The sequence below is a fragment of the Rhamphochromis longiceps genome, linkage group LG7 (genome assembly GCF_057381845.1).
Source record: "Rhamphochromis longiceps isolate RC_006_pf linkage group LG7, R_longiceps_female_GT1.1, whole genome shotgun sequence".
NCBI lineage: Eukaryota > Metazoa > Chordata > Actinopteri > Cichliformes > Cichlidae > Rhamphochromis > Rhamphochromis longiceps.
This window is the reverse complement of record NC_140563.1, coordinates 50,597,686-50,612,033: the sequence shown is the minus strand read 5'-3', so window position 1 is coordinate 50,612,033 and position 14,348 is coordinate 50,597,686. Positions and strand designations below refer to the sequence as shown.

The 14,348-nt window shown below is 40.0% G+C and overlaps 1 protein-coding gene across 3 annotated transcripts; it reads right to left on the bottom strand.

Moving 5' to 3' along the window:
* Nucleotides 1-2,956: 2,956 nt before the first annotated feature.
* On the bottom strand, nt 2,957-8,264 carry ppef2b (protein phosphatase with EF-hand domain 2b). 3 transcript variants are annotated; one of them, XM_085411327.1, is made up of 18 exons: nt 8,213-8,264; nt 8,107-8,124; nt 7,976-7,984; nt 7,760-7,887; nt 7,223-7,277; nt 6,868-7,043; nt 6,666-6,780; nt 6,020-6,066; nt 5,762-5,928; nt 5,546-5,582; nt 5,067-5,216; nt 4,605-4,955; nt 4,341-4,526; nt 4,121-4,263; nt 3,807-3,913; nt 3,528-3,691; nt 3,337-3,424; nt 2,957-3,141 (listed from the first exon to the last, which is right to left on the bottom strand). In XM_085411327.1, exons 1-18 carry the CDS (start codon nt 8,262-8,264, stop codon nt 2,957-2,959), a joined length of 2,178 nt encoding a protein of 725 aa, XP_085267453.1. The 3 variants fall into 3 exon arrangements, with proteins under 3 accessions (XP_085267453.1, XP_085267452.1, XP_085267454.1); XM_085411326.1 differs by lacking the exon at nt 7,976-7,984; XM_085411328.1 differs by lacking the exons at nt 7,976-7,984; nt 8,107-8,124.
* Between the last annotated feature and the right edge of the window lie 6,084 nt (nt 8,265-14,348).

Genomic DNA, 14,348 nt, shown 5'->3' with positions numbered 1-14,348 from the left:
ATATTTGGGGGAAAAGTCCACATAGACTACGTTGCCAAAACTATGTGAGCTACCTACACATTACACATAACAGCCACAGGAGCTTTTTATGATATCCCATTCTAAATGGAGTTCCCCACCATTGCAGCTATGAAAACCATTCCCATTCTTCTGGGAATTCTTTTTGCAAGATTTTCACCCAGAAGAACATTTGAGGCCGGACACTGAGGGCTTGGATTGCAGTCTCCATTCTACTTTCTCCCAAAGGTGTTCAGTGGGGTTGAAGTCAAAGATCTATGTGGACAAGTCAAATTCTTTCATATCTAATTTTTTTTTTTTTTTTTTTTTTTGTGTGTCCTGTTTGGATCTTTAGCCATCAGAATTGTTGTCTTAAGGCCAAGAAAGATGCCAAGCGGATTTATTTTACCAAGTGGATCATTATGGCCTTGCCATATTGGTCCATTTGATTGACCTTTATTATAATTGTGAATTTATTTTATTTTCAGTTGCTACAAACGGGACAGACATGACTGGGGGATAGGACAGGGAGAAAGAATGAAAGAAAGAGAGGGAGAGAAAGAAAACCAAAGGGGAGAAGAGACGGTGAGAAGGGGGGGAAGAAAGAAAAAAAAAAAACACCTGGGTCACCTGTATGGAGAAAAAAAACAGAAGAGAAAGCAAACAACAAAGAGCAACATAATAAAAAAAACAGCACCATCACAATAAACTAGCTAGCAGTAGATATCAGTAGATACTAAATAATAAACGATATTGTGCAGCACGCAAGATAGACAGCGCACAATGTGCTTTGAGGCAGCAGCCAAGAAAGCTGTAGTCCGCGTCTGTGAATACCCGTGTGTACACCTGTGTGCATACCTGTGTGGATCAGCATGCTTGCATTCCAAAGGTTCCTTCATGTAATGATCTGTTAGAGGGTGTGGGGGGGCCACAGCCCCGTCCTCCAGGGCATGAAGCGGGTATGGAGGAGATCAAGACTCCAGACATCCAGAGGCCCCCAGAACACAAGAGACCAAGGAAGACCAACAGAGGGGCAGCCGCGCCACTGTCCCAGTAAGAGCTGAGGAGAGTCCCAGATGAGGGGTCACTCAGCAGCCGCGGAGCAGAAGCCAGGGGGGGTTGCAGTGACGCGCCCGTGAGCTCCGCCGGCAGCCAGCTGTGCCAGAGTGACCGAGCCCCAGGCCGAGAGGCCGGGGGCACCCCACCTCCGAAGTGGCCCGAGCGAGCCCCAGGCTCCAGGCCCCGATAAGCGGCCGCCAAGGAGTGAGCAGGTGTGTACCCGGATGCCCACCCCCAGACACAAAGAACCACCAACGCACCGATACCTGAGGGAGTCCGCCACTGGCAGGGGAAGTGGTGGTGGGTGGAGATAGGCCTCCAAACCTTGGAGGGCCTGAGATGTCCCCAGAGAGGTGGCGTCTGATACCCAACCTGACATATAGACACAGACATACAGGCACACACAGACACAAACATCCATTCCCCCCCTCATGCCCTCATATGCACTTACTCCACACTCACCCAACGTGGAGACAGACATAGAGAGGCGCTGTACACACGATCACACTCCCCAAGCGTACTCTACAAACCGGATCTAGGTACCCTTGCCCCTGGAGGGGGGAACTGCACCCAGACCCAGGTGGTGTTACCCTTTTCCCTGCGGTGGGGAGATGCAGACCGCCCCGACTCCGTAGCAGCAGGGAGGCCCCACACTCCAGACCGCAGTCGGACGGCCAACTCCTCCTAGCCCCCCCACACCAGCAGGCCGCAGAGAATTTCATATCTAATTTATCAAACCAGGCCTTTATGGACCTTATTTTGTGCACTGAAGCATAGTCATACCCAAGTCATTCCATGGCTAAGCAGCTGCGAGCTAGTCTTACACTCCAAGAAGTAGCATACAGCTTTTATACTGATGTTAATCCAAGAGGAGATTTGAAATTGTGCAGTTATTGAGTCCATAGAGTGATGGTAGCATTTACACTTGTAGCAATGAGACTGAATTCAGGTGTTTGTTTGTTTTTAAAGATTAAGAGGTGCAATTAAGCAGCTTTCATGCAGGTTACATCCCCACATCTAACTTCTACTTTAGTAACCTGGCAAAGAGCCTGCGTCTGTATGGTGTATCACAGCTATTATCACTAACAGAAACTGAGGTCAAGAAAATCATGACACAAGCTGTGAGCTGCATCTGCAGTATGCCCTCCTACATCCACTCATGCAGCTCACTATGGAACCACGAAAGACATCATACTGTATCTATTTTCCATTAACACTTTATAATACAGACTAAAGGCATAATTCCCCAATGATTAAATGGTGTTTCAGTGTATTTTATTTGAAATTGCAATTAAAATGTATTTACCTACAAATACTTAAATGTATGTACACTAGAAAAAGGGAGTAATAACTAATGTTTTTATTAGTAACAAACAATTATATTGTACAGTACATTGTGAAGTACATTTAATTATGGGGAAATTGTTTTTTTTAATCAGTTGGTAGTAAAATACATTGAAATTAAACTTAACTACAGGGGAGTCACGCCCTTATTCACCAGCTGTATTAAAAAGTGTTACCATTTTTCCCTCTCCTGTAGTCTCGAGGAACTGTGAATAAACTACGATGTGTATCTGTAACAGTATCTGCTCCAAAGATGTTAATAGTGCACTGAGTACAAATAGACAAGCCAGTATTGCACCTGTTTGATGTTTTTATTCACCAACTAAACAGGTGAACTTTCAGTTAGATAAAAACTTTAAAAATACATAGAAAGTTTTTTAAAAAGTGGTGAAAAAGATCTACGTTGCAATGGAAAAATAATCTTTTTAGTTCATGATGTAAAATACTACTAGTACCCCCAACTATTAAACTTTTCATGATTGTGCATCAAGGTAAAACGTAAACACAGCCCTTCCAGCATTTCAGCTGGTGCAGCTCCAGCTCCCGGTCCATCCTCTCAGGAATGTGCAGAGAGGTCCACCAGACGGAAAGCCTCCATGAACTCATTAATATCGATGCTTCCGTCCTTGTTAAAATCGATGCTCTGGGCCAGGTTTGCAATGACATCATCACTGATCTCTGTCTTGAGATGAGAGCTCAGGAGTTTCCAGGTTTGGCGAAATTCCTCGTAAGAGATCAAACCTTTAGGAGGGAGAGGAAAATTCACAAACCTGTGCTATATTGTGTTGGTGACCTTGGAGGTGATCTCAGAAGGTCTTTCACCCATTCACAGAAATAACAGAGCATATAAAAAAAAAACCAGTCAAGCTGAGTAGTAGGACATGGGTCCAACACTGCTTATAAACACTAAAACTGAGAGTTTGGTTGTTAACTAACCTGAGTGATCTGTGTCTATGATCCGAAAGATAGTTTCCAGGTTGGAGTGGTTTTTGTACATCGTCTCCAGTAGGCTGGTATCTGATATCTGTCAGGACAAGATGCATGTTTTGTATTTTGGGGTGCCATACATTTTTCATGGTTTTACAGCTCTGAGCAGAAGGGAAGTAAGTTAAGAACAAATGAGTCACCTCTAGTTTGGGCTCAGTGATGGAGAGCTCCTTCATCCACTCCTGGTAGTCCACCATACCATTCTTGGTGCTGCTTACAAGCTGTGGGCGCAGCACTCTCCAAGGCAAACCCAGCTTCAGCACGCTCTCTGTGGCACTTGCCCAGTGACTTGGAGAGATTATCCCTACGAAAAGATGGGAAGAATGACGAGCCCTCACACTCTCATATGCTGCCGTTATGATGTGTTTTATGTTCTGAAAATTCTGAATGCTATTTAGTGTAAAGCAGTTACAGCTAACCTGTGTTGTTAGGATCAAACTCTCGGAAGGCACTGATGAGATCTGACTTGTGTACGAACAGCTGTCGCCTCAGAGCTTGTAGAGCTGATCTCTCCGTCCAGCCAACACTGCCGAAAAGCCAAGAAGGAAAAGAAAATCCTCAGGGATTTCATATTTATTAAAACAATGTGTACAGCCATCTTCAGCAAAGGTTTTCACTTGATTTTCCACTTTTCTTCCAACTCAAAAGAACTTTTTGTCAGAAAATCTCATGAAAAACTCTTTGAATTGTTAATGTTAAAATAATGCTTGACTATTTCTCTGTGCTCCTTTACCTTTGTCTCAGTGTGAGCTCTCTGCAAGTCCTGCTGGCCTGATACTGAACAAAGTGAGGGACCAGATCAGCTCCCATTCTTATATAGGCTCCTCTATTGCTGCCCACCTCGTAGTAATTTGAAGCCGAAAAAATTGTTAGTACCTGGATACAAGAGAAGAGATGATGGGAAAAATAAAGGTTTCTTCTGTCACTCAGAAACCTGTGCTTTATGTGCTCACCCTGCGGTTGTGGCAGAACTCATAGCCATCCTGTTTGCATTCATGGGAGCGGATGAGGAGCTGCAGGTTGTGTCTTCCGAGAACCTCCTCCGTGACATCTGGGCCCCAGTAGCAGCCTCCCCCTCTCACTTCATTGGGAATGCAGCCATTTTGGGGCATAGGATCACTCCACAACAGGTCTACCATCTGGACAGAGGGTATCAATGAACTGTATGAGCACTCTGAAGAATTGGTCTATGTTTGACGATCCTCACTACCACTTACTTGTTCCCACTCGTGCTCGTAGGTCTCTGTTCCTTCTTCACACTCTGGGTCTGAGTCAGAGTCTGGCTTCTTCCTTTCTCCATACGACTGGTCAAACCCAGCCAACCTACGTCTTTTCTTCAGCTCGTCATCCACGGACCAGTTCATGTGCTGATGGCTGGTGTGGAGGTTATGCAGTGAACGTCGTGGGAGGCCTTGAGGTGGGGTTGAGCTGTGGTGAGTCAGAGATCGCACCCGACGTCGAAAGTCCACTGGAACGCCGGCGTCTCCGTTCCTTCTGTTCGTTGTCTGGCTGTTGCTGCCGTTCACGGCTAGCTTAGTCATCTTTGGAGGTCTGAGGGTTGACGCATACTGTGCATGTTGAAAAAACAAAACACAGATGAAGTATGCAGACATTTCTGTTTTCTTAGAACAAAATTCAAATTAAAACACAACGAACTGAAAGTGAAAGGTCGTTCTTACTTTGTGTCTGTCCACTCTGGCTATTACGTTCAGGTCTGTTGTGTCAGAGATCCCTCCATGCGCAATCAGCACCTTGTGATCAATCACAGTAGCCAGAGGTAGCCAGCTGAAGATCTTTTGGAGAAGCTTAAGGATCTTCTTGCCGTGCACCTGCAGATCAAGTCATCTTTATCATACCTTGTATATAGTCACGGTCATTATTATCATAATCCATCCTCTTCTGCAGGGCTAACACAAACATAGATATAGACAAATATTCACTCCTAAGGTAATTTTTTTCTGGCAGTAACTTTTTTTACAGATGTAAAAACAGTAAAATTCAATGCATGTTTAAAAAAATACTTGAAAATTCTTTCTTTTTAATATTGTACATTCTAATGTATTTTTATGCATTTAGGTTTTTTTAATATTATTTGTTTATTTGTTTACTGTTTGGGTGTCAAACTGAATGCTAATATTAAAGTAAGTTTAAGCCTTACCCTATATTTTCCCAAAACTTCTTTAGTAAAGCCATATCTGGGAAAACACACAATGAATGACAAAATTAGTAAACACATCACATGTTGGATCGATATAAAAATGATTTCTTTAAGCTAGACTATGACTGCATTCTGACTGAAGATGTAAAACAAAACAACAGAAAGAAAAAATGAGAGCGAGATTGAGAGAAGGAAGAGTTCTGAAGACTGGCTTACCTTAGGTTAACAATGTGGTCCTCATGGTTCCCTCTGTTTAAATGAACATCATTGGGGTAGACTAGCAGGAACCCAAACAGGATGAGCAGAATCTCCAAGGAGTTTTTGCCACGATCCACAAAGTCCCCATTGAACACATACGGTTTCTCAGTAGATGGCAAACCATTCTGGACAGTTTTAAGAGGAAAGTTTGATCAAATTGAACATCTAGGAGTGGCAAGCCTGTTTGAAATGTGTGGATTGTGTAGCCTAGCCTACTTTATAGAATATCAATAGCAGATCTTCTAGCTGCCCATGGAGGTCTCCTGGAAAAGAAAACAGAAAACCTGTTTATTTCATCATATGACTGCTGTGACTACAGTAGACTGAAACTGACAAAAATGATCAAATAAATCATGTGGTAATGATCATATCAACAAAAACAATACAAACTATAAATATGAGGTTTAATTATTTATAAAGCGTTACATAAATCAATATATCTGTAGGTGTTTGCCACCATAATAATTTATCCATCAAATAATTTCACAATTTGTCTTACTTTCCCATTTTATTTTATTTTGTTACACATTTTCTTATATTTCTTCCCAGGGCATATTTATTTGTTTAATTTGTTGCAGAAAGTCACGTCACATTTATTTTTTGTTTCATTGTGCAAAAAAAGACAATACCGGTAACAACAAAGCAAATAGGTAAGTAATTAATTAAATAAAAAATAAAATAACATGGAAAAATAAATGGAACTGAAAAGTAAAACCAATAATAACAAATAATACTTAGTATGTATTATTCTCGATTTTGATTTTGACGGTTTCAGTCCTCCATAGCTGGGTGCATGCTCAAATAGTAGGAAATAAAAAAGGCACAGTTTGGGGATCAAATCTAGGAAAGGCCTGTTGTGTACCACATATTGTAATCTCCTTGGTGTGACAGGAGGAAAGATGACTGATGTTTGGAAGAATTCTTAGAAGTCTCCAAGTCTCCCCAAGAATCTGCAGAACATATCGTGCATGGAGCTGCTACTGGGGGAAAGAAATCATGTATGAATAATCCGAGTGTGGAAGAATAAGGCAAAAAAAGACTATATCTGCCTCCACTGTACCTACTTGCTTGTGCTTAAAAGCCTCGACAAGCTTTGACACTCCGCAGAACGTCATGGGGAAGGTCAAGTGGGGCCCCGTGTAGCTGTCTGGTACATCTATGCTCTTGTAGCAAAAATATCTTTCCCATTCTACATCACGGCAGATTTCGTTCTCACGAAAGATGTGAGAAATTAGATTTCCTTCATTAGAGACAGAGGAGAAAAGAAACGGACGTGGATCAGTGCAGTGAGGAAAAGCTACTTTCGTGCTTCTCAGCAGGGAGCAGGCTGGGTGAGCTCGGATTAGCTCACTGCCTGTAATCTAATGAAACCTATAATACCGCGAATGAAACTGTGTGTGATAAGAGTCACTGTCTTACTTTCACTGCTGGCTGGGGTGAAGTGGTCCATCAAGAAGCCAAAAAAACTGTACAGCTGCAGGAAGTGAAAAAAGTAACCATAAAAATGACAGTTTGTGAAATCATACAACTAGTCCGGTAAAACTGTGCTTAAGCAGAGTGGACACCGGACCCCTTGTCAGTGCAGGTATCATAGTTAGCTGATACTGATGTCATGTTTTCAGATGTCTGTTATTCATATATCAAAGTATAGGACACATTAAAATTATGACCTATGGCTAAAAGAAAAGTGAAAATAAAAATAGCATGGCAGACAATTAGTGTCTGTATTAAATTCAATAGTAGAAAGCGATGTGATGACCTGTCTTATAGTTAAAGCAAATATGTCAGCTTCATAGTGATGCTATCCAAAACGGGCAATACATCCACTAGCTGTGCAGGTATTCCAGTCTCTACCAGAAAATTGCATGACCAACATTATAAAACACCGGAAGATGGCTAAAAATTACTTTCATAATGCATATATGACACCGACTTACATTAATTGCGTGAGCTCACCTTGATCTGATCTTGCTGTCCTGCATATTCAATAGACTGGAAGATGTTCCACGTGCACCTGCGTCTGATCTCCAGCCGGGCAACATACTGCCGATACCAGCGCTGAATCAACAGAGCCGCTCTGATTGCTGAAGATTTGGAGAGAAACAACAAAGCACTCATCTTCCATTACCAGTACTTTTACACTCTTAGTCAGATCCAGGTTGAAACACTTACCAGTGGCAGCTTTACCGCATGCATAAAAGTGGGGTTACATTTACAAAAGTTAAACTTACTGAGAATTTTTCCAGAGAATAGTTTGAACTATACACTATGAAAGGTACAGCTGATGAAGTAAATAAACTTACCTGGGACTGAGAGGCTCACTAAAATGGGAGAAGACACTGAGTTGTAGTTTTACAATTTCAAAAAAGCATTTCTTTAAAGAAGAAAAAAATTGGAAAGTAGCTGCACCTCTGTCACATTTCTTCTGCTGTACTTCTGATTTTCTCAGGCCACAGCCCATGACCTCTTTGCTGTTGTCACTGTCAGAAACAAAGACAAAGATACTTTCACGCAGAAGTCTGAAATTTCTGAGCTTGTGTTTTGCAACCTGGGAATAGTGCAATAATAGATCTCTAGATACAAAATAACATGCTATACTTATTTTTACAGTTTAACTGACACTTGATTTATGAAATGTTCCCAATAAATCCAAAATAGCATTCACAACACAAGTAACGTAAATGTAAATAACTTGGAAAAACAAATTATTCCTTAAAATGACTGAATTCATGATGTTAACCATTAACAGAATAAGAACCTTGGCATTTAATATTAATATAAAAATGAAGAATATACAGCAAAATCCAAACAAAAGCCCACACTGAACATTAATAACTTACCTGGCCACGTCCCCTTCCGTTCATTACCTCCTCTCTTACACCTTGTAAAAAGTAAAAGGAAAAAAGTATAGGTTATAACTTTATGACTATTTTGTTTCCCTTGTGTAGCAGCATGGGAAACCGCACGTCCTCTCTCCACAGCTACAGCACCCCAGTCATCACAACAACACACCAGCAAGTGTCTCAGACAGGCTCCTGCGATTGCTTAAACAAAACAAGATGCAAGTGGATTAGGATTAAACCTTACTACAGCTGGCATCTGCGCTGAATAAACAGATGACAGCTCTAATAAAGGGCAGCAAGTGTTTTGAAAGGAGGCTTAGCTGCAGTAAATACAGATTTATTCATGAATGAAGTTACAAGTACAGCACAGCATGTACTCTAATTTGCTCTCTTTCTGTTCCTTCAGTAAGTTTTTGCTCACACCTCAGTGTTTCCAGGCCTCTCACCCTGAAAGAAAACGTTTTTTAATTTTTAGTTTTGTAACACTATTAATGTCTCTCAGGTGCTTCATAGTATGACTGGCAGCAAGACTATTGGATTGCATAACATTGTTGCACCTTTATTAAGTGCCACCTGCAATGCACTTCACATGTTGTTGCGTTTTGATACAGTTTACTGTACTAATATTTGTCTTTATTAAAATGCTACCACTGAAGTTTCCCCGTCTTGCTGTGTTAAATGCTGCCACACCTCCCGTGCCCTGTTAAGCACCAATGAAAATTGTTCATTGAACTCAGCTTGTTTTCAGCGTCCTCAAGAAAGTCGTCTGTGATGTCTGCTTCTAAACGTTTGTCCGTGTATAAAGTCTCTGTGTGATCCCAGCCAGCAGCACCTGTTGGTGCTGTGACTTTCTACGACGAGGAAGTGGTGGGAGACGTCTGCTACTCAAGGACTCTCATTCATACATAGCTGCAAGCTGTCTAAAGCTGGAGAATCCCACAGTGACACACACACGCCTACCATCAGTGCGCTGGACTTATTACTCACACTTTGGGGAAATGGTTGACTAAATGGTTGAAGGCTAAAACAAGGGCAACTACAGAGCACACTAGTCCGCGAACACACGGAAAAATCCATTACTGAGAGATGTTACAAAGAAGAACAAAAAGGGGGTGACACACCAGGCACGAGACTGGATGCGCCGCCATGTGGCAATACACTGCGTTACAACAGCAACTGTTACAACACCCACACACAGAGCAACAAGCACACAAAAGAGAGAAAGCAAAGGGGGAGAGAGAGAAATGGCAGAGACCCACAGGAGGACTGGAGCTCCATGACTATTCACCACCCAAAAACCAAAAATGGCTATGTCCATCTTTTATATACAGTCTTCTACACCCCAAAAAACTGCGCGTGTCGTGTAAAATCACTTTTCTCTGTCTTTTGGCTTCCTTCTCATTAATTCGCCTCTTGATGTCTCAAAAGTGTCCTGTGACCATTTGATGAGTCTGATCTCCATGCCAGATACCACTGGATTAAAATCATTCAAGTAAGCTGAATGTAAAAACTAGCATACAAAAATGCTTCTCGTGTATTTTCAGTCTGAAGTTGTTCATATTACAGATTTTCTTTAAAAAAAAAAAAAGCACTACATCAGACTTCATCTGCACAGAAAGTACTTGTTTGCACATGTTTATATTTAATTACTGGTTTGGGGTTTCCAAAGGGTTGGATGACATTAACAGATTTATATAGAATAGCATTACATAACTATGTTTTGTGTGTGTGCATGCGTGTGTGTTTGTGTGTGTGTGTGTTTTTGCATGTAGTAACAATATACAAATTAAAGCATTCCAGCCCTGAGAGGCTGATTCATGGAAAATTTAAGACCTGAGGTTAAGATCTTTGCAGTGTTGTTGAGACCCATACAGCATCTTACGCAAGACTATTTTCCATATGTGAATTATGTGGGTTTAAAAGGCTATAAAATATTATTGTAATAATATGAAGCAGTTACATTCTGACAGAAGTATTTGTACTTTTACATAAGCAAAGTAGACCTACAATATGTTCATAATTAAACCTTTTCAAAAAATAAGTGTTTAAATAAATTATGTTCACAGACCTTTGGTAACATTGTGTCAATTTGCCCCAACAAATTAAAATACTATATTCTGTAAGCTTATCACATTATTTTGATCACAATATGACTTTCTATTTTGAAATTAAATTTAAGAAAAAAATAGTACAAGATACTGAAGAATAGAGAAGGGGTATCTTTCTGGTAGTACAACCCTGAGTGAATGTATAATATTTTCCAAAACTGTGAACTGAGGTAAAAACACATATTTCTTTTCCATATAATACATAGATATTTACATGCATACATACATGTAAATATATTGAACAGACAGTCATTTAACTTTGTGCAGGTCTTTATCTAAGGTGAAAGACAGACTTGTTATATCACCTCCAAAGGAAAGTATTGCAAGCAACAGCTTGCAGCATGAATTCCTTTGGCAGCGTGGAAGAATTCTTGTTTGGTATCCGCAGGCTGCAGATAAGAGAACCAATTTGGCCTCATGAGAAAGTTTGGCTGCTGCAAATTTAGTTGTTAGTTGAGGAATCTGAAGAGACGGAGGTCAGCTAAGGACGCAGAACTTGTAGCTGCCATTCCATACAAGTCTGTGGCCTCGCATGACCCACAGAACTGTGAAAGGTTTTTTTTTTTCAGATATTAACATCACCTGCAGCAATCATTGTTGCTTTGTATTACATTTCTTCCCTCAGGATCCTGTCCTTGAAAAACAGCTGCAGAGAAATAATATAGTTTTTTTGTTTATCTGGGGAGATTTCCACCTTTCATGTGATGCCCGAAAATGTGAGGTGTGATACAAACTGATAATCACCCATATGCAGAAATAAATGCTAGTTTGTTGCAGTTTGTTGAAACCAACTGTATTTTTCCCATGATTATAAACTGGGGTCTGTCAATGGGTCATCCGTTGCCGTCTTTCACTGTTCAAACCCAAATGTGTAGTGCAAAAAAACCCCCACATATATGATATAAATGGTTTATTCAAAGAGTTTTAGTCAGGTTTTGAACCTCATCACAGTACAGAAACAGTGTCAGGAAAGGTTACAAGTGATCTTATGGCCTCGGGCATTACTTATTTCTGGTACTGTCCTACTAGACTTCAGTGCAGCAGTTGATACTGATGACCAAACTATTTTATTACAGACATAAGAGCATGCCTTGGGAATTAAAGTTACTGCAGAGTAGTGGTTTGAAGCATATCTATCAAATAGACTCCCGTTTGTTTATGTAAATGAGGCATCTTCTTCACACACAAATGTTAGTTATGGAGTTCCAGATAAACACACACAACAGTTAAACTGCAGGAATGTCTTAAAGACATAAAGATTGGGATGACGTCTATTTTTAGTTTCTAAATTCAAATGAAAGGTTATTGTACCCACCACTGAAATTCTTAGAAAAATGACATCCAACCAGAGACTTACTCTGGATGTCATTATCTTGGCCTCCAATCACACTGTGAATAATCATGGAGTAATTTTTGACCAGGATGTCGTTCAGTGAACATATTAAACAAACATGTAGGACCGCTTTCTTGCATTTGTGCAATATCTCTAAAATTGGAAACATCCTGAATGGTGCTTAAAAACGACTTCATGCATTTATTACTTTTATTATCTGCTTTTGTAATATATTATTTTCAGGCTGTCCTCAAAACTCCCCGAAAAGCCATCATTTGATCCAAAATGATGCAGTAACTGTATTATTGTACTGGAAATGGAGAGCATATTTCTCCCATATTGGCTTCTCTTCATCGGTTCCCTGTTAAATTCAGAATTCAATTTAAAATGCTTCTCCTCACATACAAGGTCTTAAATCATCAGCCCCCATCTTATCTGAATAATAATGATCATACACGTCACCCTAAAGGAGCACTTCACTCAGACTGCAGGCTTACCTGTGTTTCCTAGGATATTTAAAAGCAGAATGGGAAGCAGAGCCTTTAGCTTTCAAGCTTTGGGACTAGTTCTCAGTTTGTATTTGGAAGACAGACACCTCTACTTTTATAATTAGGCTTAAACCTTTCCTTTTTTATAAATGTAGAGCTGGAGTTGGGGTGATCCTGAATCCTCCCTGAGTGATGCTGCAATAGCCTAGCCTGCTGGGGGCTTCCCATCATGCACTGAGTGTTTCTTCTTTACTCACCCTTTTCACTAACTTGGTGCTTACGCACCATTCTGCATTTAATGAGTAGTCACTATTTATCTCTGACTCTCTTCCACATACTTTTGTCCTGTCTGTCTTCCCTCACCCCGACTGTTGCCGTTACCCCTCTATGAGTCTGGTTGTTACAGAGATTTCTTCCTGTTAAAAGGGAGGTTTTCCTACCCACTGTTTCCAAGTGCTTGCTCAAAGAGGATCATTTGATTGTTGGGGGTTTCTCACTATTATTGTAGGTTCTTTACCTTACAATATAAAATGCCTTTTGAATGAATTGTGATAAAACATTATAGGGGTGCAGACTGGGGCCTGATTAACTATTAATTAAAATCTGACTTACAGCCATCCCGATCTTCAAGGTAAAAAATTTACTAAACCTTTATAACCTAATATATTGTGTAGAAAGTATTAAAATTTAAAAGATCATGTCACATTTTAAAAGTTATATTAATGGAATATAGAGCTATTTAAAACTGTTTTCTACTTCAGTTTGTTTGTACTGACAACATATAGGAAATGATATATGGATATTCCAAGTATGACGCCACTTTGGACCTCTGATCTCTTCTTCAAGGTCAAAAAACTTTCATAAAATTGTGCTTAAAATTCTGCTGCCTTTGTTTTTTTTTGCAACATTCAGGATATGACATCACATTATAGTTTGCATCTAAATATCATGATGCCTGATCTCAAATTTTCCTTTTTTAATTTTACTTACTTTCTTTCAAGTTGACTGCAAAGTGCATTAAGACTTTAATGAAAGTATTGTACAGAGAAAGATAAATAACTGCCTAGTTAGTTAGAAATATAGTAGTTTTTATATAATAAGCTCAAGTTATTCTTTTCCAGTTTTTTTAAAAATCAGTGCCTATTATTCATTACCTATTGTGATATAATGTTTGTATAATCAAATGAAACATCTGTCACGCAACCCTTACAGGAGTTTCAGTGCACTACAAACTGCTTAAAGTATGTTTTAACAAACAAAGAAAACTAAGTAATTATATAAATGCAATACTGCCCTCAGAGTGAGCTGCCTTGGTGAAGGACAGTCTCAGAGTGCCTCTTGTTACATTAGGTATTTCACTGATAAGGTCATTTAGTCAGGATGTTTAATGGACTGCATTACATCGAGACGTGTTCATAATTTTCCTTCACCTATGGAAATAGCAAAAATACATAAGTAATAATAATAGAAACAACAACTTTAAATATAAATTCAAACTTTTTGTCAAAGTGTTGTGCCCAGGCAGGCATACTATAACATGAGTACATGTTTTTTACAACATATGTGTACCTCTTGTTCCTAAGTTTTTTTTTGCCTGCATTTGTGACCTCTCTTTCTCCACCCATTAATCTTCGTTCATTTATTCTTTCACACAGAACAGGGGAAAAGTCTACAGTGTTAACTATCTCAAGGCCACGTTGGGGTACAAGCAGATAAAAACCGTGGTTCCCAGACCCTGACAAACAATACCCAGCGCAGCATCCCAGTTTTGTC

Excerpts from the sequence above, each read along its gene's own strand:
- ppef2b (XM_085411327.1), bottom strand. The coding sequence starts at position 8,264 with ATGGGCTGTGGCCTGAGAAAATCAGAAGTACAGCAGAAGAAATGTGAC. Across the intron at positions 5,929-6,019 it reads TGCTATTGATATTCTATAAA|AATGGTTTGCCATCTACTGA; the intron begins GTAGGCTAGGCT and ends AAAACTGTCCAG. Across the intron at positions 4,527-4,604 it reads ACGAGCACGAGTGGGAACAA|ATGGTAGACCTGTTGTGGAG; the intron begins GTAAGTGGTAGT and ends CCCTCTGTCCAG.